This window comes from Prunus mume, linkage group LG1, assembly GCF_029339155.1.
Source record: "Prunus mume cultivar Tortuosa linkage group LG1, ASM2933915v1, whole genome shotgun sequence".
NCBI lineage: Eukaryota > Viridiplantae > Streptophyta > Magnoliopsida > Rosales > Rosaceae > Prunus > Prunus mume.
Window position 1 is genome coordinate 22,455,554 of NC_142698.1, and position 27,647 is coordinate 22,483,200.

The 27,647-nt window shown below is 36.1% G+C and overlaps 1 protein-coding gene, 2 long non-coding RNA genes and 1 pseudogene across 10 annotated transcripts; 3 read left to right on the forward strand and 1 right to left on the reverse strand.

The window, feature by feature from the left end:
* Nucleotides 1-9,374: 9,374 nt before the first annotated feature.
* On the reverse strand, nucleotides 9,375-14,254 carry LOC148921330 (uncharacterized). 2 transcript variants are annotated; one of them, XR_016123388.1, is made up of 2 exons: nucleotides 13,508-14,254; nucleotides 9,375-10,164 (listed from the first exon to the last, which is right to left on the reverse strand). It is a non-coding gene; the product is annotated as an uncharacterized LOC148921330 (long non-coding RNA). The 2 variants fall into 2 exon arrangements; XR_016123389.1 differs by having other exon boundaries at nucleotides 9,375-12,069.
* Nucleotides 14,255-20,101: 5,847 nt separating this feature from the next.
* Nucleotides 20,102-22,957, forward strand: LOC148921331 (uncharacterized). Of its 6 annotated transcripts, XR_016123305.1 has the most exons (4): nucleotides 20,230-20,390; nucleotides 20,466-20,934; nucleotides 21,042-21,101; nucleotides 21,899-22,957. It is a non-coding gene; the product is annotated as an uncharacterized LOC148921331 (long non-coding RNA). The 6 variants fall into 6 exon arrangements; XR_016123304.1 differs by having other exon boundaries at nucleotides 20,466-22,051; nucleotides 22,617-22,957; XR_016123301.1 differs by having other exon boundaries at nucleotides 20,466-21,101.
* A 1,233-nt stretch (nucleotides 22,958-24,190) lies between these two features.
* LOC103319162 (heavy metal-associated isoprenylated plant protein 47-like) lies at nucleotides 24,191-25,313 on the forward strand. The gene is made up of 2 exons (XM_008220677.2): nucleotides 24,191-24,714; nucleotides 24,935-25,313. Exons 1-2 carry the CDS (start codon nucleotides 24,627-24,629, stop codon nucleotides 25,213-25,215), a joined length of 369 nt encoding a protein of 122 aa, XP_008218899.2. The 5' UTR covers nucleotides 24,191-24,626; the 3' UTR covers nucleotides 25,216-25,313.
* Nucleotides 25,314-27,091: 1,778 nt separating this feature from the next.
* Nucleotides 27,092-27,647, forward strand: LOC103319169 (heavy metal-associated isoprenylated plant protein 47-like; annotated as a pseudogene). The gene is made up of 2 exons (XR_016122263.1): nucleotides 27,092-27,176; nucleotides 27,262-27,647. The product of XR_016122263.1 is annotated as a heavy metal-associated isoprenylated plant protein 47-like (transcript).

Here is a 27,647-nt window from a genome sequence, read left to right on the forward strand (position 1 = left end):
AAGGAGTGCATGTTTCCTCTCTGAAAGTTGATGAAAAATCCTCAGGTTTTGAGGATGAGATGGCCTTGTTTGTCAAAAAATTTAGGAGAATTCTTAAGGATAAGGGAAAGTTTGCTAGAGAGGGCAGCTCTGGTAGTGAGAAACTGTTTAGACCATCAACTGATCGGTCTAATGAGATGAATAAGGATGTCAAACCTTTCACGAAAGATTTCAGAAAATCTGTCAAGTGCTTCACATGTGGAGGCATTGGACACTATGCTGCTGACTGTGCAAACAATCAGAAAAAATACTCCAAAGGAAAGGACAAGGCCATGAAAGTGAGCTGGAGTGAGAGTGAAAGTGAAGGGTCTCAAGAGGATTCATCTTCCTCTGATGTTGATGACCAACATGTTGCCTTTGTTGCCTCTGTGCAGCCCATGTCTGATGAATCTGATTCCGAGTCAGATGACCTGTCATACGAGTCATTAGGAAGAAAATATGATTGTTTGTTTAAAGAGACCTTGTGTTTGAAAGAAGAGAGCCTCAAACTTGAGGTTAATAACCAAGATCTTCAACATGAAATTCTCATCCTAAAAGAAACCAAAAAGGAGTTAAGTGACAAATTTGAGTCTCTAGAAAAAGAAAGTGATGCTCTTGTGTCAATTAGGAGTAACCTTGAGAATCAAGTTAATGTGCTCAAGGAAAGTAACATTGGTTTCCAGAACTCAAACAAACAGCTCCTAGGTGAATTGAATGAAGCAAATAGGAAGATTATATCTATGACCATTGGTGCTTCAAAAATTGACAAAATGTTGAATATGGGAAAAGTTCATGGGGACAAAGGTGGCCTTGGATTTAATCAATTTGGTTCTAGTTCGTCTAGCTTTACCACTAATTTTGTCAAATCAGAAACTCCAGTCACTGTACCTCTGATGTTCAGCAGGTTGTCAAGAAACCTAAGTTTGTTCCAACTTGTCACAGGTGTGGGTTGACTGGTCATATTCGACCAGTCTGTCATATGTTTAGCAAAGATAAAACCAGAAAATTGTCTTCAAAATCTAAAAGGAATCCCAGATCTTTGCAAGATCAAGTTGATCATTTGATGAATGAAGTTACTAAGATAGCCAAACTTGTCTCCCTCAAAATGAGTTCTCCCATTGTGCCTAAGTCTTCTTGGATTGCAAGAGGTCATACCAAATCTCTTGTTGTGCTAAATGCCTTTGCTGCTTCAAACACCAACTCTTGGTATTTTGATAGTGGTTGTTCCAAACATATGTCTGGGGATAAAAATGTTTTATCATCCCTCACCCCCTTTGATGGAGGCACTGTGACTTTTGGTGGAGGTCATAGGTCTCAAGTTGTTGGAAAAGGTACTGTTTGTATCCCTGGTCTGCCCGAGCTTAAGAATGTTAGATTTGTTGAGGGTCTCACATCCAATCTCATTAGTGTGAGTCAGTTGTGTGACGATGGAATAGTAGAGGTTAGATTTTCCAAGCATGGCTGCAAAATCATTGGAAAAGGTGACAATGAGATTGTTAGCGTGGCAAGGTCTAGGGACAATTGCTACTGTATTGATGGTGTCAATGATGCAAAAGAAGTAGTTTGCAACAAGGTTGTAAATGAAACAAGTGTTTTGTGGCATCAAAGGCTTGGACATGTGAATTTTAGAGACTTGCATAAATTGTCCAAGAGAGAGTTAGTAAGTGGTCTACCAAAGCTTGAAAAATCTGACCTGCATGTTTGTGAAGGATGTCAATTAGGCAAACAAGTTAGAGTGTCACACAAAAAGGTTAATCACATTCAAACTAATGTTAGTCTAGAACTTGTTCACATGGATCTTGTTGGTCCTATCCAAACCATGTCCCTTGGTGGAAAGAAATATATTCTTGTCATGGTTGATGATTTCTCTAGGTTCACTTGGGTCTCATTCTTACGTGAGAAATCTGAAACCTTCCAAAGGTTTAAGTTTTGTCACCTTTTGCAAAAAGAGAAGATGACTAGTCATCTACCTCTTGTTAGAATTAGAACAGATCATGGCACTGAATTTGAGAATTCTCAGTTTCTGAAATTTTGTGAAGAAATGGGAATTAAACATGAGTTCTCTGCACCTATTACACCTCAGCAAAATGGTGTTGTGGAGACAAAAAATAGGGTGCTTATAGAAATGGCAAGGGTGATGCTAAATAGCAAAAATCTTGCTAAACACTTTTGGGCTGAAGCTGTCAATACAGCTTGTTACATCTCAAACAGGGTATTTGTGAGGTCTGGTACCAAACAAACTCCCTATGAGATTTGGAAAGGAAAGAAGCCTAATGTGTCATATTTTAGGGTCTTTGGTAGCACATGCTATATTTTGAGAGATAGGGAGCATCTTGCTAAGTTTGATTCTAAGTGTGATAAGGGAATATTTCTAGGGTATTCCACCTCAAGCCGAGCCTATAGAGTGTACAACTGTAGGTCCAGAACCATCATTGAATCCATAAATGTCACTATTGATGATTTTGCTGCATCTACAGAGATGGCATTGGATGAGGATGATCTTTTACCTCCTCCTCCTCCTGAGCAAGAATCTCCAGTGTCTGGATCTTGTGGTTGACTCACAACTTTGGAAATTCTATCCCAGTTGACTCACAACTTTTTCAACTTCTAGTTCCATCCCATCTGTCCAGGCTGCCAGCTCTCATACTGATCTTAGTCCTCTCACTCAAACTGAGAGTGTCATTATTGGCCCTCTTAATCAGGGAGTGAGAACTAGGAAGCAACTTGCTCAAGAAATTAGCCATGTGTGTTATGTCTCCAAGGAAGAGCCTAGAAATGTGAAAGAAGCCCTACACCATGGTGAATGGTTTCTTGCAATGCAGGAAGAATTAAATCAATTTGTGAGAAATGATGTTTGGTACCTTGTTCCTAGACCAGTCAACACTAATGTCATAGGCACTAAGTGGATTTTCAAAAATAAAACCGATGAGCAAGGTAATGTGGTAAGAAACAAGGCTAGATTGGTTGCTCAAGGATACACTCAAATGGAAGGCATTGACTTTGATGAAACTTTTGCCCCTGTTGCAAGATTAGAATCAGTTAGATTGCTTCTTGCCATTGCTTGTCATTTGAAATTCAAACTTTATCAAATGGATGTCAAAACTGCCTTCTTGAATGGTGTCCTAAATGAAGAGGTCTATGTTGAGCAACCAAAGGGTTTTGAAGATCCACATCATCCAAATGATGTGTTTCGGTTAAAAAAGGCTCTCTATGGTTTGAAACAAGCTCCTAGAGCATGGTATGAGAGGTTATCCTCTCATCTTCTAGGAAATGGGTATGTTAGAGGGTCTGTTGATAAAACTTTGTTTGTGAAACGGTTTAAGAAGGATGTCTTGATTGCTCAAGTGTATGTTGATGATATTGTGGTTGGTTCTACCTCTGATTTGCATGTTCAAGATTTTATTCATGTCATGACTAGTGAATTTGAAATGAGTCTTGTAGGTGAGCTTAACTATTTCTTAGGTCTTCAAATTAAACAAAGCCATGATGGGATCTTTGTATCTCAATCTAAATATGCAAAAAATCTTGTGACAAAATTTGGTTTGGAGGGGGCAAAATCTGCAAGAACTCCAATGAGCACTAGTGCTAAGATTCATAGAGACTTGCATGGCAAAAGTGTGGATCAAACTCTCTATAGAAGCATGATAGGGAGTCTTCTCTACTTGACTGCTAGTAGACCTGACATTTCTTTTAGTGTTGGTGTGTGTGCTCGGTTTCAAAGTGATCCAAAAGAGTCCCACTTGTTTGCTGTTAAGAGAATCATTAAATATGTGAGTGGGACTATTGAGTTTGGATTATGGTATACCTATGACACTTGTGTCAATCTTGTTGGGTATAGTGATGCCGATTGGGCAGGTTGTAGTGATGATAGGAAAAGCACTTCCGGGGGGGTCTTCTATGTAGGCAACAATCTTGTTGCTTGGCATAGCAAAAAACAGAATTCTGTCTCCTTATCCACTGCTGAAGCAGAGTATGTTGCAGCTGGGAGTTGTTGTACTCAACTCCTTTGGATGAGACAAATGTTGGAAGACTATGGTCTTGCTCAATCATCCTTTCTAATCTATTGTGACAACATGAGTGCCATAGATATTTCAAAAAATCATGTTCAACACTCTAGGACTAAGCATATAGATATTAGGCACCATTTTATTAGAGATCTTGTGGAAGACAACATTTTATCATTGAAATTTGTTCCCTCTGAAAAACAGCTAGCAGATATACTCACCAAGGCCTTGGATTTTCAGAAACATGTTACACTTCGGCAATCCATTGGCCTTTGCTCAATTGATTGATTAGCTGGTCTGTTCTTTGTCTTCAGCACATTTCAACACTGTTGACTAGTCATCTTGCTTATAGTTGACTAGTCAAGTCCAAAATTTTTGTGTTTTGTTTTGATGTTGATATGTCACTGTTCATATCTCTCATTTCTGATGGTGTGAATGATTGAATGTTTTTGTGCTTTGTCTGACTTGTGCATAATCCCTTTTCTTGTTTAAGATGCTATTAGATGAGACTTAAATCGTGCTATCTTGTCCTCTTGGTGAACCACGTATCTTAGCTTCATTTTGGACTGCTCTTGTTATTATCTCTTAGCTGGTCTCACTCTCTTAGCCAATCTATTTAAAAATTTAAAAAAAAAAAAAAAAAAAAGTGTGACCAATGTAGTCACGGCTCTAGGACGGTATAAGGTGTTTTGATTGAAGAATCTAGAGCAAAGAGCCGTAAAATTGGGCCATTCAAAGCACTTATGTTCGGGATGTGCAAGTAACTCAAAATAAATTATCAAATATTTTGCCATTAGAGAGTGATGATTTTTTGCTGTGAGCCCATACTATGATCATGTCTTAAGAATGCTTTGTATACTTGTTTCTCCAAGAGAGATAAGATATCATCTCTTGTGTCCCTTGGCTCTAAACCACCTTCTCTCCTAAATATGCCTTGTCTCTGAGCATGAATTGCATCTCATTGCCTATCTCTCAGAGTTGATTGTCTATGTACACTGCATATGGTTTTAATCTTTTCTTCTTTTTCATTCCCTTTCCTTCATGTGTTGAAGACTTGGTCTAGGCTATTGTGCTAATGCAACTTTGATCACTTGATATATGTGCTAGTTCATGCTTGTGTTTTTAGAAATCAAAACCTTGTCTTTCACAGGATCGATATTATTTGCCTGTGCCAATTCTGCCTGTGCCAGTGCTGAGCCTGCTGAGCAAATTCTGCTGTGCCAGTGCTGAGCCAATTCTGCTGAGCCAATTCTGCTGGGTTGACTAGTCATCTTGCTTGTGGTTGACTAGTCATCCGCTTCGTCTCTTAACCGATGCGTCTTTTTCTTTTTTTTTTGGTCGTGTCGTTTGCGTTTTTTTTTTAGGTCATTTCTTTTCCTCTTCCCTCTCTCTCTGTTCTCGACAGTTTCGTCTTCTTCTCCATTTCTTTTTTTTCTCTTCGACACTCATTCCCGCTGCTAGCCATGTCTTCCTCAAAGCCGATTCTCACTTCCCACCGTCGTTCCAAATCCAAATCCACTGAAAGTGTGGATTTCTTTCCCTCAATTCCTAGGGCTCCTAGAACCCGTCCCTCTTCCTCTGTTCCTGACGGAGATTCCTCTCCATTTGTGTCTTCTGAGGCTGCCTCCTTCTTTGAAGAAGTTGTCTCCAAAAGGAAATTTGTTCCTGAGAGGTCTTACCTGTTTGATGTTGTTCCTTTAGCTTCTCAGGAGTTTGCAAATCAAATTTTGGAGCACTACCACCTTCATGCCCTAAACTCTCTCTCTGGTAAGTTTAATGCCTCTGTAATTCAAGAATTTTACTCTAACTTTCCTGCTGATCCTAAGGAGTCAAAATTTCAGATAATTGTTAGGTCAGTCCCCATTACTCTGAGACCTTTAGTTATCAATCGGGTCTTAGGTTTTAGATCGTGCCCTGGTTTTGATTTTTCGAAATTTGCTCTTGCTTCTGCTGATTACTCCATTGATCTTTTTAAATCTATGGCATACACTGATCAATCCATGCCTTTGACTTCTAAAGGTCTGCCTATCAAGTCTTACCTGTCACCATTTTATAAATTTTTGTGGGACTTTATCCGTCATAATGTTCTCCCCACTGGGAACAATTCTAATCTCACTCTTGCTGCCTGTCAACTCATGATTTCCATGGTGAATCATGATAAAATTCCCCTTGGTGATATCCTTTATAATGTCATTCTTGGAAAGACCATTGGTCATGGTACCAAGCACAAGGGGACTCTAGTCTTCCCTTGTCTGATTCAGCGCCTTTGTGAGAAAAATGGGGTGGTATTTCATGATTCCGATCAGTGGCATCCTCCCATTGCTCCTTATGGCAAGGCCTCTGCTGCCCTTAGCCGAAAGTTTCTAGAACGTTTCTCACTGTCGTCTTCCTCCGAGAATGCCTCTCTCGAGATCACCGGCTGCCAAGGAGGAGTACATTCAAGATCTTTGAGCCGCATTCCATCCATTTCGACTCCTGCTGCTGCTGCTGATGATACTCACCTGATCCCGCCATCTGTTGAAGACTCGGATGACTCGTGGATTCTGGTGGCTCTTTGGTGTTTTAGCTTGGGGTTGCTCTTGGCTGTGTCCTTGTTAGAAAGATTAATTCTGATAGGTTGTGCATTGTGATAGGGGAAGTTGTTTAGTAATCTCCTTCTGGGTAGTCTGTGCATTTTGCTAGGGGGGATTGTTTTTGTTAACACATTGTGGGTAGTCTGTGCATTGTGATAGGGGGAGTTGTTCTGTCCTGTTTTGAACAACTAGTATTTGACTAGTCATGAATCTATGTTCTGTATTGTTTTTAACCAACTGTTGTTTGACTAGTCATCCATATATGAATTTGTGTTATTACCCTTGTTCCTATATGCCTATCACTTTGTGGTTAATCCCTTTTATATGCTGTTTCTCTCTCTCTGCCTTTTTGCACTTTCCTTATCAACAAGGGGGAGAACACTCTCAACCCCACATTGCATATTGTTTTAAAATTTCTGTGATAATATGCTTGTTTTTGTGCCGGGAAGATTGGTTGTTCTTGCAGGAACTTTCACTTCATCATCTCATTAGTCTCGGTTTTGGGTTGAGTGTTCTTAGAGAGTGTGTTGTCAAGGAAAGCCAAAAAGGGGGAGATTGTTAATGTATGGTTTTTACTATTTTCTTTTGGTTTCCCTTGACAACTTTGTAATAGGATGTGTAATGTAATTTATCAAGCTCAAGTCTAGATTAGGGAAAACTTTTATTGGTGCTCTTCTCTAATCTTTGCTCTATGGAAGTTCATGCAAGTTAACAAAGGTATTGTGCATTGCATATCATTACATTAAACAGTCTTCATAAAATGATGACTAGTCATCCGTTTCTCATATGACTAGTCATCCTTGCTTCCAGCTGGATAACAAACTGTTTTGTCCTATTCCTCTTTCTCTCTTTATGCTGCCATCTGTGGTTTTCTGACCTAACGAATTTTTGACTGTAAAGGTCACGTTTTTGGTCATTTGGCGGCTGTCTCTTTTGCGTGGAATTTTGGAAAGATTGTTTTTGCTTTCTTTCTCTTCTTCCTCAAGAGTGAACCATATACTTTTCATCTATGAGTTTTTCCAATTGATTTCTTTTTGAAAAACTGCTTTTGAAAACCCGAATCTGCATCTAGCTATTTAAATCATCTCTCATTTATATCTAGGTCAGATTCAAGACTGATTTCTTCAAGAGTATGGTTTCTTGAAGAAATTGGTCATTCTTCTTTGAATCCAAATATTGTTCTTGGTTCGTGTTGGAACTTGCAAGCTTGTGCCATGGGATGAACGAGCTGGAGAAGGAGCTGTCATTGCCATGAAGAACTGAGCTTCAAGTTTTGCTAAGTTGGAGAAGGAGATTGCACAAAGGAGGTATTGCTCATATTCCTAAATTGACCTAGGTGAATCTTGAGCTTGGTTGTATTTTCCTTTGTAAGAATCTTTTTCTACTTAGTGGATTGCCTGGTCGGTTGATGACTCCCAGTTTTTCCCAATGGTGGGTTTCTGGGTGAACAAAATCTGTTTTGCATATCTGTAATTTTTCTGGGTTTGTGTTCTTGATGGTTGACTAGTCATCTTTATCTGTTGTTTGATGTTTGCATGATTTTGATGATTTCACACACTTTCACATAGTTGTTGCTAGCACAGGGGATGCCTAGATTGATGGGTCCTTCTGAGTGCGTAGGTTGTCACTAGTAATCTTCTAGGTTGCAGGTACATTGTGGCATGATCTGTGTGTTCTCTTGATTGTGATTGTTCATGACTAGCAGTTGACTAGTCATACGTGTATTTGGTCAAGGTTTAAAGTGTGTGAAGATTGCTGAGTTATTTTGTTTTGGTTGTGTAATTAAATCTACCATTTGTCACCTAAGTACCAATTTCAAGGGGATGCCTAGATTGACAGGTCCTTCTAAGTGCTTAGATTGTCACTAGTAATCTTCTAGGGTTGCAAGTACTACGTGGCATGCTTTATGTGTATTCTTGATTGTGGATTGTTCATGACTAGCAGTTGATTAGTCATAAGTGTATTTGATCAAGGTCTAAAATGTATGAAGATTGTTGCGTCTTGTTTGAGTTGTAAAATTTACCCCTCATCACCTAAGTACCAATTTCAGTAGGCAGTAACACTTTTGTCTCAACATTGTGTTGTCCTATTTATCGATTTGACATGGCTGACCCCAAACACCAATGGAAACAACACAATTTCACCGACTGCCCTGAATTTCCCATGCCTTTGGGTTGCCAAACTTTAGCTGTGGAAACTAGGCATGGGGATTGGGTGCTTTTCACGTGTAAGGTGGAAGTTCATCAAGTTGCAGATGACAAAAACTACCCCAAGGACGACTATTGTGATATGTTTGATGATTTTCATCATCTTCTTGAATGGAAGGGTGCATATCCATGCTCGTCTATTTGATGTCAAAGGATTTGACATCGTTGACAGCTCTTGAACCACTGAAACGACCTCATTTCAACACATTACCTAGACATGTGCGTAATATAGAACCTAAGCTGGTCCATCTAGGAGCTCAAACCGTCTGCCTGATTTTGTCCACAGACACGGGGGACGGAGCAATGAGGGAGAAACATATTTTTTTCCGTGATGTTTGAATTTGAAATTGTAGACAGTATATGGTCCTTAGCCCTCCGGAATTTTTGTGGTCCTTTCAAGTTTACGTCGGATGTCAACCGGCCATCTGAATCGATGGCCACTAGAGTAGGGTTGCTCGGTGCCATTGTTCTGTGAAAAAAAGGTAACTTGTTGATATTTTTTTTCTTTTCTTTTTCCAATAATTGTTAAATGAGTTTGTTGCTCTGAATTTTCCGAAGTATTGTGCACATAGTGATCATAAGTTTTGTTAGGATGTGAACATATTATGTTTTGAATGTTTTTAATTATAATTGAATTACATATAGATGAATCCCTATCCTGAACTAGCTATACAATTAGTAAGTAATTTGTCTTCTCCAGGTAGATCTGCTGTAAAATTTCCAAATGCTATTCAAATGTTAAAGATTACCACTTAATTTGAATTTGAACTTGTAGAGACCAGACACGCCTTATCCTTCCAAAGGTTGTATCCTCCTTTCATCTTTAGTTAAGAGGCACAGGCTCATTTATGATTTGTTGCAAGAAGAGTTGTAGGGGTGCATTGTTGATAGTGGCTAGAACACCACTTAATTTGAGTCGAAGGTGAAGGAGCTGCTCATAAGTTCTGTTAGGATGTGAACACATTATGTCTTGAATCTTTATAATGATAATTGAATTATATATAGATGAATCCTTGTCCTGAGCTGCATGTGCCAAACTTAGAAGTCGCATATTGGCCATACACTAGAATCCATCATCTCATTTATATCATCACTTGGAAGGTGTTAGCACAGCTGGTGTACGAGTTGTGAGCACCATCCACACACACACACACACAAGTACATCCTGATTGAGACTCATCTTTCCATGCCTTTTCCCATCACCTTTTGTTTCTCACGCAACAATCATTTTCCTCTTTCTGTCTTCTACCAGTTGCTTTGTTTCTGACGATTTCTGTCTCTGCTTCACGGTTCAATATTCCAAGGCTAAGTCCGACGAAAATTTCTACGTACAAATCACATCATCAAGCTTTGGCTGCATATCTGATGCAAAAGATTCTCAAAAATTTTATTACAACCAAACGCTTGACCATTTCAACTATAGGCCATCTAGCTTTGCTACTTTTCAACAAAAATGTCATCAATTTGAAGCATTGGGGTGGCTCCAATATTGGGTTAATATTATTCTTGTAAAATAGGTTAATTTTATTCTTGTAATTTTTCAGGTTTGAACCATTCTCAAAATTCTGTGGATGCTTGGAGACGATTTTAACTTTTAGTTTTTCTCGAGGGATATCAAAATGACCCTAAAATAAACTTTTTTTAAAAGTGATTTTTCTTGGTATGATTGAAGTTCACGTCCCCCTCACTTTTTTTTTTATATATATAAATTTTTAAAATTTTATAATATAAATATAATTCGATGGATTTCTCAAGGGAAATATATATATATATATATTTTCTTGGAATCTATCAAATTGACAGACATGTCCGTGTATTTGTCTAGCTTTGACTATGTTCTATACATAGCTTGAAAAAAAAAATTATTGTACATAGAAATTTGCACTAGGAAACATGTTTAATTAACTTAATATGACTACCTATGCACTACTAGATGAATAATTCCCTACATCCAATTGTTTGCTCCAAAAGACAAGTTTGCATGTAAAATAATTAGCCCAACTTCTTGTCATTATTATTAAAATTATGTTTGTGGTCAATGAAATTAGCTGATAATATAATTAAATAAAAAGGCGTCATGAATGCTAGGAATCGTTAACCTATTTTAGACTGGATTGTGGTGGGTTTTACACTTTCCCTAAACCCTGTTGAGTTAGTAGTTTGCTTAAAACTTCCAAAAGCCACTTTTATACATTTGCATCTATCTATCAGTGTGTAGTGAATAATATTCTAGTAGTAGTGGTGGTGTGTGTTGAGAAAAGTGGAGTCTCTCCTTCATATCTATGTTATCCGCAACAGTTTCATACATAATGAGAGAAATGGGGGGTCGGGGAAGCCAAATCAGAATAGACAATGCATCTTTTCTTAAATAATAGTTTTCTGATTTTATAATTTTTTTTTCCATTCTGCAGATGGACAATAACCCACATATCTTGGGTGGCCAAGTCCAAGGTAGTCAGTTTGTAAGTGCTTTATATTTGTTTTTTTCTTTATCGTAATTGATTGATTTTTTTGTTTACATGTTTATTTAGTTTAATAATTCATCTTTTAGTCTGATGGCTATCAAATCAACTATTATTCAAATGGGTTGCAAATTGAGCATAACAAGTGGGCGGGAAAAATATTGGAGTCCACTGGTCGCCAATATGAGGCACACTATCATCTGCTTTATCCAAATGAGCAACAGATAGCTGATTACTGGCTAAATTGCACAAGTGACACCAACAACCCACTATACCTCACAGTATATGGTAGCATCAAAATAATGGCAGATGATAATATGTGTACGCTTGTATTCACGGAACTTTTGTTGTATCCTCTAGGCCTTGAATACAACAAGATTTGGAGAAATCCAATCTTGAAGGGTCACACCAAGTTCCGGGAATACAAGCATACACATATTATCATCTATCATTATTTTGATGCTACCATATACTGTAAGGTATAGTGGGTTGTTGGTGTCACTTGTGCAATTTAGCAAGTAATCAGTTATATGTTGCTCATTTGGATAAAGTAGATGATAGTGTGTCTCATATTGACGACCAGTGAACTCCATTATTTTTCCCGCCCACTTGTTATGCTCAATTTGCAGCCCATTAGAATAATAATTGATTTGATAGCCATCAGGCTAAAAGATGAATTATTAAACTAAATAAACATGTAAACAAAAAAATCAATCAATTACGATAAAGAAAAAAACAAATATAAAGCACTTACAAACTGACTACCTTGGACTTGGCCACCCAAGATATGTGGGTTATTGTCCATCTGCAGAATGGAAAAAAAAATTATAAAATCTGAAAACTATTATTTAAGAAAAGATGCATTGTCTATTCTGATTTGGCTTCCCCGACCCCCCATTTCTCTCATTATGTATGAAACTGTTGCGGATAACATAGATATGAAGGAGAGACTCCACTTTTCTCAACACACACCACCACTACTACTAGAATATTATTCACTACACACTGATAGATAGATGCAAATGTATAAAAGTGGCTTTTGGAAGTTTTAAGCAAACTACTAACTCAACAGGGTTTAGGGAAAGTGTAAAACCCACCACAACCCAGTATAAAATAGGTTAACGATTCCTAGCATTCATGACGCCTTTTTATTTAATTATATTATCAGCTAATTTCATTGACCACAAACATAATTTTAATAATAATGACAAGAAGTTGGGCTAATTATTTTACATATAAACTTGTCTAAACTTGTCTTTTGGAGCAAACAATTAGATGCAGGGAATTATTCATTTAGTAGTGCATAGGTAGTCATATTAGATATTAAGTTAATTAAACATGTTTCCTAGTGCAAATTTTTATGTACAATAATTTTTTTTTTTTAAAGCTATGCATAAAACATAATCAAAGCTAGGCATATATGAAATATTTTGCAATTGTTTGTCAACAAATACACGTACATGTCTGTCAATTTGATAGATTCCAAGAAAATGTCACTAGAAAAAAAACTGTTTTCATAGTAACAAAATCAGTTTTCGTTACATTTAGGTAGATGGCCAATGATTTGGGTTAGTCCTCACCATTCTCGCTTTGCTTTGATGACTTTTGAATTAAATATAATAAAAACAAAGGTAACCAGAACTCAAATTAATAAAATATTACACTTACTCAAGTTTCCAATACCCTTGTAAGTTCCCAATGCACTTTTAAGTTGTCAACATTCCCGGTGTGCTCTTATATTAAACAATTCAAATTAAAGTTTTATTTAAATTTTAAAAAAAAGACTAAAGCTTATAATATGCGCCGAGAAACCAAAACCAGACCAATCACCACCTAGTTTTCAACATTACCAATGTTGTTTTGTATATAAAAATTCAAACTTTGAGTTTTTATTTTTATTTTAAAGAAACTAAAGCTTTCAATATGCAGGAATAAAACCAAAGCCAGGCCAAACTAGCAAAAAGAAAACACAAGTTGGTTTTTATCTTCTTCTTGGTAGCTCTTTTGCAAAGACGGGCATTCCTCGAGCGCAAGAGAACTGGAAGAAGGTATGAGACTTGGAAATTTGTATATATACACAAATGAACTTATTCAGAATGGTTTTCTGAAGAAGTCTGTTCAAATATCATCCAATATATTAATTCACATAAATCTTAAAACGAGTTATTCATCATCATTTCTATATGTGATTTTAGAAATAAATACATATAAATGAATAAATGGGGTATCTTTATTTCACCAACCTGGAATCGTCAAGTGAAGGAGAAGCAATATCAGTAAGACCTTTGTGAATATTAGACCCAAGGACAGAAACCCTAGGTCTTGTTCTTAAAACCTGGACCGAAAGGTGAGGAATAATTATCATAAATAACAAAGAGAAAACCGTACCAATATATAACCAGCATATTATACATAGAATGTTGTAGTACCCAACATACTAGACAGATTTGACAGAAAAAACGAAGATAAAAATGTGATTAAATCCTTAACCTGTTAGGATGTGGGCCAACAAATTATTATTTTTTTACTATTAACACTCCCCCTGACATGTGGGTTCTCTCCACCATTAGAGCCCAGCGTGCAGAATTCAACTTAATTGCAGGGTTTTGCAGTTGCGAAGGATTCGAACTTGGGATCTCTCACTGTGACTGACACCATGATGAAGTTGTCAGATAACTACTATTCTCATAAACTTGAGCTGTTAAGATGTGGGCCAGAAATTGCTCTATACTCAAACAAGATGATAGGTGTCAACAGAAACGTACCGCTTTGAGGAGCTCATTAGATACGAAGGTTATAACCTGACCAGAACTGGAAATCTGGAAATTGGGTCTCCTGACTACATTGTCCTCATTTAAATCATGTATGTGTTAAGTAAGTTTTAAGCAGTGTTTGTGCGCTTCTAAGCCAAGCCTCTAAAGTTTCTATTAACCCAAAAAAAATCAGGGCTAGGTGATTTTCACGCTATAAGTTTCTATTATTCAACTACACTGTAAAACTTTAGATATATTAAAATATAAGGCTAAAGTTGATTTGACGTGTTAAGGGCCCTATGCGCTTCAGAGCCAGTTACATTCACCAACCCAAAATTCGTAACTGCAGCGATAGTCACCCAAAAAAATGGTTAACTATTGCTGACTTTTTTTGTGGTGTGTATACTTATATATATTGGGATATATATCTCCCTTAAGAAATCCATCGAATTATATTTATATTATAAAATTTAAAATTTTAAAAATTTAAAAAGAAAAAAAGAAAGAAAGAGTGAGGGGGACGTGAACTTCAATCATACCAAGAAAAATCACTTCTAAAAAAAGTTTGTTTTAGGGTCATTTTGATATCCCTTGAGAAAAACTAAAAGTTAAAATCGTCTCCAAGCATCCACAGAATTTTGAGAATGGTTCAAACCTGAAAAATTACAGTAATAAAATTAACCTATTTTATGAAGTGTAAACCACAAGAGTTTTGTTAGTAGTGTGCACAAACTTTCTCTGCGTGCAAGCTAGCTCATCTAAATGGACCATCGTCAAAACACACTCACTCTCTCTCTCTCTCTCTCTCTCTCATATTAAGGAAAAAAAAAACAGATGCATTAAGAAGAAAAAAAAGGAGAGCATTCATTTGCAACCCAAAGCAAATTTGATCTAATGGAAAAAAAAATGTACCTTGTCACCAAAGAAGTCAATAAGGGCGAAATGTGAGTGCAAGTGAAGCTCAGAGAGAGAGAGAGAGAGAACTTAAGAAAGGTAACAAAGCCAACTCTGTGTGTGTGTGTGTGTGTGTGTGAGTGCAAGGGCAAACTGTGTGTGTGTCTGTGTTTTTGTTTGTGTTTCATATTGATAACCACGATAACCATTGCAAGAATGAAGAAGAAAGAAAGCAAAGAAAGAATAGGAAACCTCTAGATTGATTGCTCTAATTCTCAGTATATACAGAATGAATCCTATTACAGAGAGACTTAGCTTTTATAAGCTATTAACACGTGCTATTAGTTACAATGCCAGCTGTAGTCAACAACTCAGTCAATGGACACCTGTCTTCACATATGTTGTCGAAAAGATTTCTCATTCAGATTTCTTTTCAGGTAAGGAATCTCTGCACTGGATTTTGACAGAAAGGTCAGTACGTTCCGAGATGTTTTCGCTAGTTTTGTTTTATTTTGTATGTTGTGTGTGTGTGTGTGTGTTGCTTTTACTTTTCACTTCCTTGTATTTACGTTTCGCCTTTTCTCCTCTGTAAACTTTTCCTGCTAGGCTTGCAGGAAGATGAAGCAAAACATGTGGTGTACCTTTCTTTACCTCAACAACTAGTCTTTGTCCGGTGGAATCTTGCTAACCAAGATGAGGTCTGACTTCAATACAATTTTTTATACGATTGTTATAGATATATCGTAATGTTAATAAGGCCACTTCATTTTGCTTCATTATTTGCAGTTGTGACTCCACAGAACTATGTAGATGTTGATTATTCTTTTTTCCTTCTGATATGCTTAAGCGTGCATAACTTCAGGCTATTACTTCTATATTATATAAATGATCGATGGGGTTAGTTTAGAAACAGATGTAAATTCTCGAATTCTGCGTAATTGAAAACAAATGTATTTTGTAGTATGTTGTTCTGTTAGTTTGGAAACTCTAAATAAATAAAAATATTTCAAATATTCTTTTTCTATCTCGTTCTATTTATTTAACTAAATAAAACCGGCCCACAAAACTGTTGTGTAACATACCCACAGCTCCATTACTAAATCTAAGATTGTACTGGTATTGTTCACAATGTAATCACCTAAGTTCAAAACATTACAACATTAATTAATCCTTAAAAATGCTCTTAAATACACCGTATAGGATCGGATGCGACAGTTATGGAGAAGGCTATGAAAGTCATTTACTTCCACCATATGATCCACCAATAACAATCACCAAACTATGTTGAGCATGTAGCTCCTTCTTTACATGTATGAGGATCTCTGCATAATCTGCTATAACTTGGGCTGAGTTTCAAATACGTCCTCCATTGATCCGAACGGGATTGATTCCCCGTAGTATCGGTGCTGCAATTGTGAACTACTTATTAAGCTATCTTTCTTCTTCTTCTTCTTCTTTTTATTTTTTTTTATAATCAAATAACAAAACTTCACTTCAAGACCGGAAATTTTTTTAAGAACCAAAATTCATATTCCCAATGGTTGTTCTGCACCCAGGTCAGAAAATATTTGTGCACTAATATTGGAGCCACCCCAATGCTTCAAATTGATGACATTTTTGTTGAAAAGTAGCAAAGCTAGAAGGCCTGTAGTTGAAATGGTCAAGCGTTTGGTTGTAATAAATTTTTTGAGAATCTTTTGCATCAGATGCAGCCAAAGCTTGATGATGTGATTTTTTGTAGAAACTTTCGGACTCAGCCTTGGAACTTTGAACTGTGAAGCAGAGACAGAAATCGTCAGAAACAAAGCAAGAAGACATAAAGAGGAAAATGATTGTTGCATGAGTCAAAACAAAATGTGATGGGACAAGGCATGGAAAGATGGATCTCTTGCGTGCTGTGCTAACACCTTTATATAAATGAGATGATGGACTGGTTTGGTGACATATCCTAGCGTGCCGATGAATCACATAACTATGTAGCTGGCACTTTCCTCATCAGTGTTTGCTGACAGAGAGCCAGTCTTCTTCCACTACACTTTTTTATTCTTATTTTTTGCTTATACCTGAGTTTCAAATTGAATCAGCTGTTGTCGTCTTTAAACCCACTTTTCCACAACGGATCAGCTGTTATCCTCCCTATCATGTAATTTTGGTTGATCAAGTAATTAAAAGGTGCCAGACGATTGTTTCAGTTGCAAATCAGCAAATTAATTACATGGTTTAAAAAATTAATTAGCCGTAATATATATATTAACTGAAAAGGTCAAGGTTGTCGACAAACCCCTGATTACATATTTAAGCTTCAATTAGTTGTTGGCTTGTAATATATATTTTCTATGCCCAATGACTTTTTTTTAAAAAAATTTAATTTAAAAACCCACTTATCAATGACATATGAATTTTTGGACTGAAATATTCAGATAATTTGGTGACGACGTTGTTAAACTCACTTCTCTATCAATCTATAAAATTTATAAATTAATTAATTTTAAAAAAAAGCCCACTTGTCAACAACCCCATTTGACCCAAGAATAACCCAAGCTCATTTAGAGCAAGAAGAACAAAAACTTGAAAGTAAAAAGAAAACCCAAATTGCTTCAAATTAATGCTCCAAGCCTCCAACCTTACATGAGAAATAAATAATGCACCATCTTTAATTACTTTACAATTTGGCTTGCGCACACTATATCACTTGCACCTTTCTGATAAAAGCTATCATTAAAGGACAAAATAGTCCGTGGTCCATGAATTTCCTTGCTCAATATTTGAAGCCAACAAATTCCAATCATTTTTTTTATATATACAAACGATAATCTACTTTAATCTAATCTAAATTACGGGGAAGGAAATTCGAACTTAGGTGCAGAGTAGGGAGCACATCCGCTCTAGCCAACTTTACTAAACCCTAAGTTGGGACAAAATAGTCTACAGTGCATCAATTTCCTTGCTCAATTTTTGAATTTTGAAGCCAACAAATTCCCAATTAAATCTTAGTTCCTCTGGCACTTTAGTTTTGGAGTGGTTTTTCATGTTTTAATGCCTGAAGATCCACGGAGTACTTGTCAATCCATCCTTTAATAATTCTCACCTCAATTTTGCGCTGGTTGACCAACCACTCCGGATCACTACTGTTTCAACGTAGCAAATCCAAGCAATGAGTCACTACAAAATCATTTTAATTACAATTAATACTTACTCTAAAGTAAAGAATTAATACATGCTAGCTCCAAATGTTTTTATTTTTACTTTTTCAGACTCATGTGGATCTTCAGAAAGATGGAAAAGATCAATAAATATGTATAATAAATATTTCTGGAAAACTTGTTGAAACGATGGAGTAGTATCCATTTTCTGGGGCAACAATGTTGATGTTATCGAAGTAGAAAACTGGAGCTGATGAGGCCAGAGCTCCAAGAGTGACGTGCGGATATTTTAGGCGCAACCATGCAGCAAGCACTGCACCAAATAGATAAACAAATTTTAAAAATAAAATATAAAAAATCATGCACCAAATAGCTTAATAACTTTCTTATTTTGTTAATTTCTTTCTTGTGGTAGAGAAAGCGGAAGTGGAGGTGATTGGAGTTGGAGTTGATGCCGTTTCCTTGGCCAAGTCATTGGAGAAGCAGCTTGGCTTTGCTTCCATTGTAAGTGTTGGAGAAGTGAAAGAACCAGAGGAGCCAGAGCCAGTCATTCCAATTCAATGGACATCAAGCTATATTCACTGTCCACACTATGATGGATTCTGCCGATGTTAAATTAAGCACTCTTAATTAAAGTGCTTCTGACAATGTTTTACTTTTACCATTAGTAAAAGGAAAACATTTGCTCCATTTTATGTAAGTGGTGTTGAAATTTGTTGCGGAATAAAAAGGCAAACATTTGTTTTTATTATGTAATATTGTTATTGAAATTTGTTGATTAGAGTTTATATGCAGCGCTTGATTTGTGATCTACTTTGAATTTTTCTTTATCCGAACCAAGAAGAGCCAGAACGATTACAATACTGCCAGCCCATTTGGAACAAGACGAACAAAACTAAAAAAAATTAATAATAAACCAAAACTGAGTGCACCATTACGAGTCGGCTTACACACACTTTGACTAGCACTTTTCTGCTAAAAGTTTTCATCTCCATAGGACACAATAATTTTATATATCCTATAATAGAAGTATATGGCCTCCATAGTAGCGAACCAATGCCAATGAGGTCGGGAGAGAGACACCATACGGTGCGTTTTGCAAATATTGATGAATTCGGTTTATTTGGGACTTCGTTTGGGCATATTGGAGGAACATGTGGAGAAATTATTGTGTGATATTTTCGTTTAAAAGTTGCCATGTCAGTTATAAGTCCAGGTTGGAAAAGAATTTTTAAGTTTTTTTTTAATTATTTTTTTAAAATTAAAAATAAAATAAAAATAAAAAAACATTTTCAATTTTTGAATGGAAGTTTCATCTGTTGATGTAGTGATATTGTAAATGTTGTATAGCACCGCGTAGGCAAATAAACAGCTTGTAGAAACATTATACATATCAAATTGTGTAGCTTATAATCACAAGGTTGTGTGTAGCATGATGAATAAGGTGTTAGAGATGAATGAAAGTGGTAGGGAAAAGAAGGAAAAGACAAAGTTGTCTACAGAAACATTATAAATCTCAAATGGTGTAGTACATAATCACAAAGTTTTCTATAGCATGGTGAATAAGGTGTTGGAAAGGAATGAAAGTGGAAGGGAACCCTTGTGTGTGTTGAAGTCTCTATTTCCTTATATTTTTCAGGTATATATATATATATATATATATATATATAATATAATTAACCCAATATACTAAGTTATATATATAATATAATTAAATTTGGGCCTATGGGCCCGAACTTTGATGAGCGGACCAAGCTGGGTTTTTGTGGGCTCAAATAGACTGGGCCTATGAGTCAGGCTGGGCTCTAAGCTAAGCCCACTAACTAATTGGCCAGGTCGGGCTTTTTCTCTGATGGACCAGATGGGCCCCATGAGCCTATGGGCCAAATGATGATCCCTAAAATCATATATGAACTTGAGAAATACCTAATAATTTGAGAAATTTTATGTAATTAACCCTTATTTTTAATAGATAACTATAAAGAAACCCAATTCTAGCTATAGAATCATAGAAATACCCTACATGAAATTGACTTCATAAACACACCCTACCTTACATTAAACAGACTTTATAAACACACCCTACTATTGCCAGCTGTTTTTTTTTTTAAGTTTACTTAATATACAGATTTCCTGATTTACCCTTTAGTGAGAAATTCATACAAAAAACTCAAAAGTGGATTATTACTCATCGGTTGTTACTCTCTCTCTCTCTCTCTCTCTCTCTCTCTCTGGTGCGGACGCAGGCATATTTCATTGAAAAGCACAAAGCAACACAGTGCCAGAATTAGTAGCCTCGATCTAATGAGTTGTTGCAGACGACAATGGATTTCTCGGTAAAAATTAAAATGTGTGAATTTTCATTTCCTATTGTTTATGCTTAATTTTTGATTTTCTGATTAACCAAGCAGGAGGTTGAGTAGAGATCGAGATCGAGTTCTTTATCATTGGGCGAGTGGATCTGCGTGGCATTTATACTGTTTGTAGCGATCATAGAGGTGTTGATTTTTGCTGTGACCGGTTGCTTCAGCGGCCGTCCCTGCCCAACCAAACGCCGTTTCATTTTCGGAGATATGTATGTCATTGCCGATGAAACCAGATGTATGAATTTATTTATTTATTTAAAATATTCAGAAGATTAAGAAAACTATATATATGCAGAACTTCGAATCGTGAATTATTTCCTTTTGCTTTGGGAATTTTGAAAAAAAGAAAAAAAGAAGAAGAAATAAATGATTAGTTAATGAGAATTTTGAATGCTGTTTGGGCCATTTACTTGCATGAAATCATGATGCAGTTACTATTAATGAGCTGGAGGTATTGTATGAGCTGTTTAAAAAGTTGTGTAGTTCAATTATCAATGACAGATCAATTCATAAGGTCAGCCAAATTTACTTGAATCATTCAAATTCAATTATGAAGAAATGTGTTGTTTCTTTCTAGTTTCATGCATTGTAGTAATTATTTGGATGATGATTATGTTGCAGGAAGAGTTTCAACTAGCACTATTCAGAATTCCCTATGGTGAAAATCTTTTCATGGACAGGGTATATGCTTTATACCAACATCTTGAACTAATTGACTAGGATATATATAATTCCCTGCACCTGCTTACACGAACTGGATTTTGCTTTTCTAGGTTTTTGATCTCTTTGATGAAAAGAAAATGGTGTCTTTGAATTTGATGACTTTGTTCATTCACTCAATGTCTATATATTTTGAAAGTGTTTACCACCTTTATGGTAGTGAAGTGGTTATTAGTTATTACCAATGAGTTTTCTAGTATGGCCTTGGTACTAACAATGCATGACACAAAGGAATATGTAAGCAACCACCCGACCCGCCCAGTGTGAATACTTGTTTTACTGCTTTCATCAGTTTCATGGTCATTTCTATATGGAAGCTTTGTTATCTTGATGACCTTGTATGTAAAGTTGCTTCTGTTTATTTTGAGAAACAATGTGCTGATATGATATTTGCAATGCATTCTGTTCATTGAGACTCCATGTGTTGTGTTGGTTTGTACAGTGAATTTTAAAATGGTTGGCTTTATTTTTTGTGATATGCTGGTAACACAATGCAACTGTCTTGTTTTGTATGTACTTAGATCTGAAAGTGAACTTATCATGTATCTGAAGTAATGTAAGTAGTTAAAACCTATTTTAAAATTGAACCAAAAGTTGGAATTTTATACTTTAAAATTATACATTTAGTTCGCATATAGAGCAGGACTGTTATGTATATGTATCTTGTATTTTCCACAGACTAAGGTTGGTAATATTGTCAGTTGCTTTAGAGTTCAAAACTCCTAATCTCCATTTTCACTTCATTATTGATTTGCAAGGTGCATGGTGTGGCTGCATTGCATCTATGTGCTCTCTATCTATAATTTTCTCTCACATGCAATGCAAGATGAGAGATTCCCATGTCAAGAAGGGTGTTGTTAGCTTGATGCCCCATTCTCTTTCACTTGTCTTCACTTCACTCCCTTTTTACTGTAAGTCTGGCCAACTGTTGTGTTTTTCCTTTGAAGCCATTCTTTCTAGATTCAATATAACACACTCTTGGTATGATTAGGGCTCATACATAGTACATCAGATGTATATACAAAAGTGTTACCACTCTCTCTCTCTCTCTCTCTCTCTCTCTCTCTAAACAGTGGATGCCATGATAATTGTTGACTTGTTAAGAGTGATCTAATTGTATTGTTCTGATTTACTCTTGCAATTGTTAGTTGTTGTGAGTTGGCTTTATGTTAAAAATATGCAGAAAACTCAACACCCACCAGCTTAGTTCTGTCATGGCTTTATGTCTCCTTCATATTAAGAACATAAACAATTCTGTTCTACTCTTATTATCACAAGTGCTTTCATGCATTAGGCCAATGCTAGTCAAAAATATGATGATTCATCTGACATTTAAGGGCTGGTAAGGACAAATTAATATCAAATGATTGTTGAGTAAAATTAAAAATAATTTTTTGTTTTTATTTTATTAATATTTCTTCATCTTTCATGCCCTTTTTACATGTTTTCTTATCTCTTTACCTCTCACCACCAAAGAATATGAAGAAGAAGAAGAAACTCTGAAAATTCGACCTAGGTGGCGCCTAGACCCTAAGCGGGAGAACACCGCTGCGAGTTCACTCTAAATGTAAAGGGTAGGGGCCGGAGAGTTAAGCGGCACTTGGGAATGTTTCACAGTAAATCAATCCAAGGGTCAATTTTTTTTTCTTCTTTTTGTTCGTGGGAATGTTTTCCTTTAACTACATAAGTTTGGATGCTGTTTTACTGGGTGGTAATCAGAGCTTGTGGAGAATTTAGTACTCACAACATCTTCTATGACATAGTAATAACAATGTACTTCTATGACATAATATTAACAGTGTACTTTTTTTTCTTTTTGTAGAGGTATTTCCTTTTGCCTTTGCGATTGTATGTGGTGAAACTATAGACAATTGGAGGTGGTTTCTGCAAAAGATATCGGATGTCTTGCTGGGCTGTTTTAGTTTTTTTTTTAAATTTTTTTTTATGAAATGATATTAACAATGTACTTCTATAAAATGGTATTAACTTCAATGTATTACTGTACTATCATATGATATTAACAGTGTACTTCTATAACATGCCATTAACAATATACTTCTATGAAATTGTATTAACAATGTACTTCTATTACATGGTATTAACAATGTACTTCTATCATATAGTATTAACAGTGTACGGAGGTTTAGTGGAGAAGGGTCGTAAGGACAGCTCCTTGATTTTCACGATTTTTTTTTAGTTTTGGTTTTTTTTTTTAAATTTGGGCTGGGCTTGTTTTGAGTTTTTTTTGAGTTTTTTGTATTGGGCTTGTTTTAAGTTAATCAATGGTAGATATGTAATTTATAGAAACTTCAACACTCATTTCTTACTTAGTAAATAGGTTTTGGGTGTGTTTCTAAAGTGCATTTCATGTGGGGTTTTTTTATAATTTCAGCCCTTATTTTGGGTATATTACTAAAGCTCCATATTTTTAATTAGTGCATGAGGAGTTTTGCACAGGGACGGACCCAGGAATATGAACTCGTAGGGTCATAGTGTAAAAGTTCAATTTTTTTTTAAAAGATTAAAGCTTGGTGGGGAGAGGGTTAAAGGTTCGTGGGTGGGTGAAGATTGGGGATTTAGGTTTAGGAAATGGGGGTTTTGGAGTTTTGAGAAGGGTCTGTTTTGTTTGGTCGAAGAGAATGGTCTGTTTTAACTACAATCTGTTCTATTTTTTTTCAAAGACTGGACCAAAACGACGCTTTTGGCAGTCTTTTTAAAAAAATTTGTTGATGCTGGTCCAAAATGAAGCCATTTTGGTGCCAACGCATTTAAAAAAATGTCATTGGGTTCAAAACGACGTCGTTTTGGATCCAGCGCTTTTTAAAAATTATTGGGCTAGTCCAAAACGACGCCGTTTTGGCTAGCTCAGTTTTAAAAAAATAAGTGACCCAAAACAACGCCGTTTTGGTCAGCTTCTTTTTATAAAAAAACGAACCCCTGTTCAGCTTCTTCTTCCTCAGATTTGCAGCTCCTCCTTCAGCCATTCATGGGGTCACACACAAGTTCAAAAGGACCTTCTACCTTATGTTCATAGAGTTCATAAGGTCGTTTGACCCCATTGACCCCACTGTAGGTCCGTCTCTAATTATGCAGAAGATTCTAATTCCATTGTGCAATGAATGAAATATGAAGTCCACTTTAATTTATTCTTTATATAAGATTTATGGAAGGACCACAAGAAGCATCCTGGCTAGACAGCTGCCTGTGAAATGCAAGTCTTTCTTATTCAAAACTATTGATCAGCCGCGTTTTACTACGAGAATTGGAATCCACGGTTGCTTTGACTCAGTGTATGAGTGCGGAAAAAGTAGTTTGTTTGTTTTAGTTGAAGGTGAGTAAACTTGGTCTTCTGTGGGGACAAGTCAACCGGAGGTAAAAGTATTATAAAACGACCAAACTCCTATAAATACAACATCGCATTGAGCTACTTTCCCATCCACCTCTGAAGTAAATCACATCAACTCATAAAGCAAGGCCCTACCTACCATGGTGCAGCAAAAGATAGTTATGAAGTTGCAAATGAACTGTGAGAAACACAGAACCAATGCCTTGAAGATTGCTGCAGTCGCTAAAGGTTTACAAAATTATGTATATATTTTTTCATAGGAAACTTTAATTCTTTGATAAATTAACTTGCGATCTAGAGAAAGTTAACGTTCCACACCAAAAGCAATTAGTAATTAGGAAGTAACTCAACTCTTTATAAGTCTTGTGCAAAGTTTGGTAACTTTCAAATGTGGAACAATTCTTTATTTCGCATCCTCATGGGACCATCCTTATATATATGCAAGCAGGTGTGAGCAAAGTGTCGATAGAAGCTGAGAAAGAGCAGATGGAGGTGATTGGAGCTGGAGTCGATACCACGAGATTGACCATGTCGTTGAGGAAGAAGCTTGGCTCCGCCGCGATAATAAGTGTTGAACCAGTGAAAGCAAATGCGGAGGAGGAGAAACCAACTCCAACAACAACACAATATTGGACATCAAGCTATGTCCATCATCCACGACATCGTTCTACTCACTATCGTGTAGTTCATGATGAATCTACGCAACAGATCAATTGTTCTATTATGTAATTGAGATTGAAATTCATTTTCATTATTCATTTTGTATTATTAATTTATTACCAAACTTATCAATATATAAACATCTTCTTGAGTTTAACAACTTAAAAGACAGAGTGCAAGCAACATCTATATGTGTTAATTAACTTTTTGTTTTCAAACGCAATCAACACAAATTCCTCAAGAGAAGCATGAGCGTCCATTCGGTAATTAGCTAAGGATATGAAATTGCACAACTACTCCATTGTTTCTTGACTTCATAATACATAGAGACATGCATTAATCAAAATGGGTCACTACCACTAGTCAATGTTTTTTAAAGGCATGCATATATAGGCGCATGTCGGAGTGGAACGATAACAAATCGTCTCAGGCGTATATAAATTATAAATTATTTTAATATATAATACATATGTTAATAAGGATTGTGAGGTTTTGAATTTTAAGTTTGTAGTGAAAGAAGGTTTAGGGTACAAACTGTCATCCCTAGGATTTAATTAATCTAGTTATTCTCCAATAAAGTAGAGAATAAAAGTCATGCACCATACCAAATGGTGACAAGGGACCATCAAAACAATTTTGAAAGAAATCTTCAATAAGCTAAAGCACTAATACACACACAGTAAAGCCCCACCACACACAAAAATAAAAATAAATTTAAAAAGTACTGAACACATTTTTTCTTGGGCTTGCCCTCAAATTAAGACCAATTCACATATATAACCTCATGGTTGTTAGAATAGTACCAATTAATACCCGACTTGACTCGATTGTCTTTACCTGGATTGACTCACATAGATGGTTCCTATGACTTCACTATACATACATCATCTAATACCATAAGACTTAGCCAACGAGGTTAGTTGAGTTGGTAAAATCATCATCTTCGCTATTCAACCCTAAATTCTAGTCTCACTGCTGACAATTTTTCTTGACATGTAATCTGTAAAAATCAAAAAAATGGCTAAGATCCTCTTTGTAAGTCCTCAAAGAGGCTTTAGTATGTCCTGATCCTGAAATGGGGTAGTCTCCCTTCCCTAAACTTTGAACAAACCAATATATATATATATATATATCATAAGACTTAACAATATTTAATCCAATCTTAACCCTCCACTTGAAGAACATCTCTGTCCTTCACCAAAACTCGGATATTAGAACTTGGAATTAACTAATGTTTGTTCTTTTGATTATTTTGGCATACTAATAAAATTTATTATATGTGAAGAAACTCTCCACTTATTTAGTTAAATATGTATGAAGCTTTCACACATAAAACTCCGATTTATTATTTGTATAGACAATAAAGGCTTTACTATGAAGTATTCATGCAAGATTTGCCCAATCACTTAAAAGTCATAATCATACTTTAATGTAAAAGGGCCCAGATGGGAGCTCTGGCACCAAACCAATTTTTGTGTATTTGTAAGTATCAATCATTGTACTTCCTTGTCTTTAGGAAAAGTCAAAGTCTCCTTGAGTAAACTTTGAATCTATCTCGTACAGTGTCTTGACGCGGTATGTGAAAATCTTGGTTTCCAAGCAGCTGACCTGAACGTGTGTTGAATATTGGAGCCTACTTGCAAGTTGCAGTTAGTATATTCTATGAAGACCAATAGCTCCTATAAATACAGCATAGACTTGGTGTTGCATTGCAAGGGACATCTAAGTCTTCCAAGTACAAAAAAGACACATTCATTCATATAGATTCATAAGAGTTTTCTGCTCCCAAAAAAGGCTACATATATATTTTTCATATAGTTCAATTTCCGACATGAAGGTAAGCCCTTTTCACTAATTTGTTTCAACATCTAAGCGATAGTCTGAACTACTAATTTAGATTTTCTTGAGACAACTGAACAGTAAGCTTTAACCGCGATCCTTGTCTATGCAGCAAAAGATAGTCATGAAGGTGCAACTGAAGTCTGAGAAATGCAGAACCAAGGCCTTGAAGATTGCTGCGGTCGCCAAAGGTATGCATCGATCACTCAAATGGTCAAACACTTTGGTGGCTACACAAATGATAATTAATTAGTTGACTCATGATTGATTAAGCAGGTGTGAGCAAAGTGTCGATAGAAGTAGAGAAAGAGCATGTGGAGGTGATTGGAGACGGAGTCGATGCGGTTGACTTGGCCAAATCATTGAAGAAAAGCTTGGTTATGCCACCATAGTGAGTGTTGCAGAAGTGAAGAAACCAGATGATGCAAAGCCATTTGTTCCAATTGAATGGACATCAAGCTATATTCACTATCCTGTGCACTACGATGGATACTACCTCTGGTAAAAACAGCACTTTTTAACAAAGTGCTTTTACCCATCTATAAAGTTCTGATCGTCTTTAAACCCACTTTTCCACAACGGACCAGCTGTTATCCTCCCTATCATGTAATTTTGGTTGATCAAGTAATTAAAAGGTGCCAGACGATTGTTTCAGTTGCAAA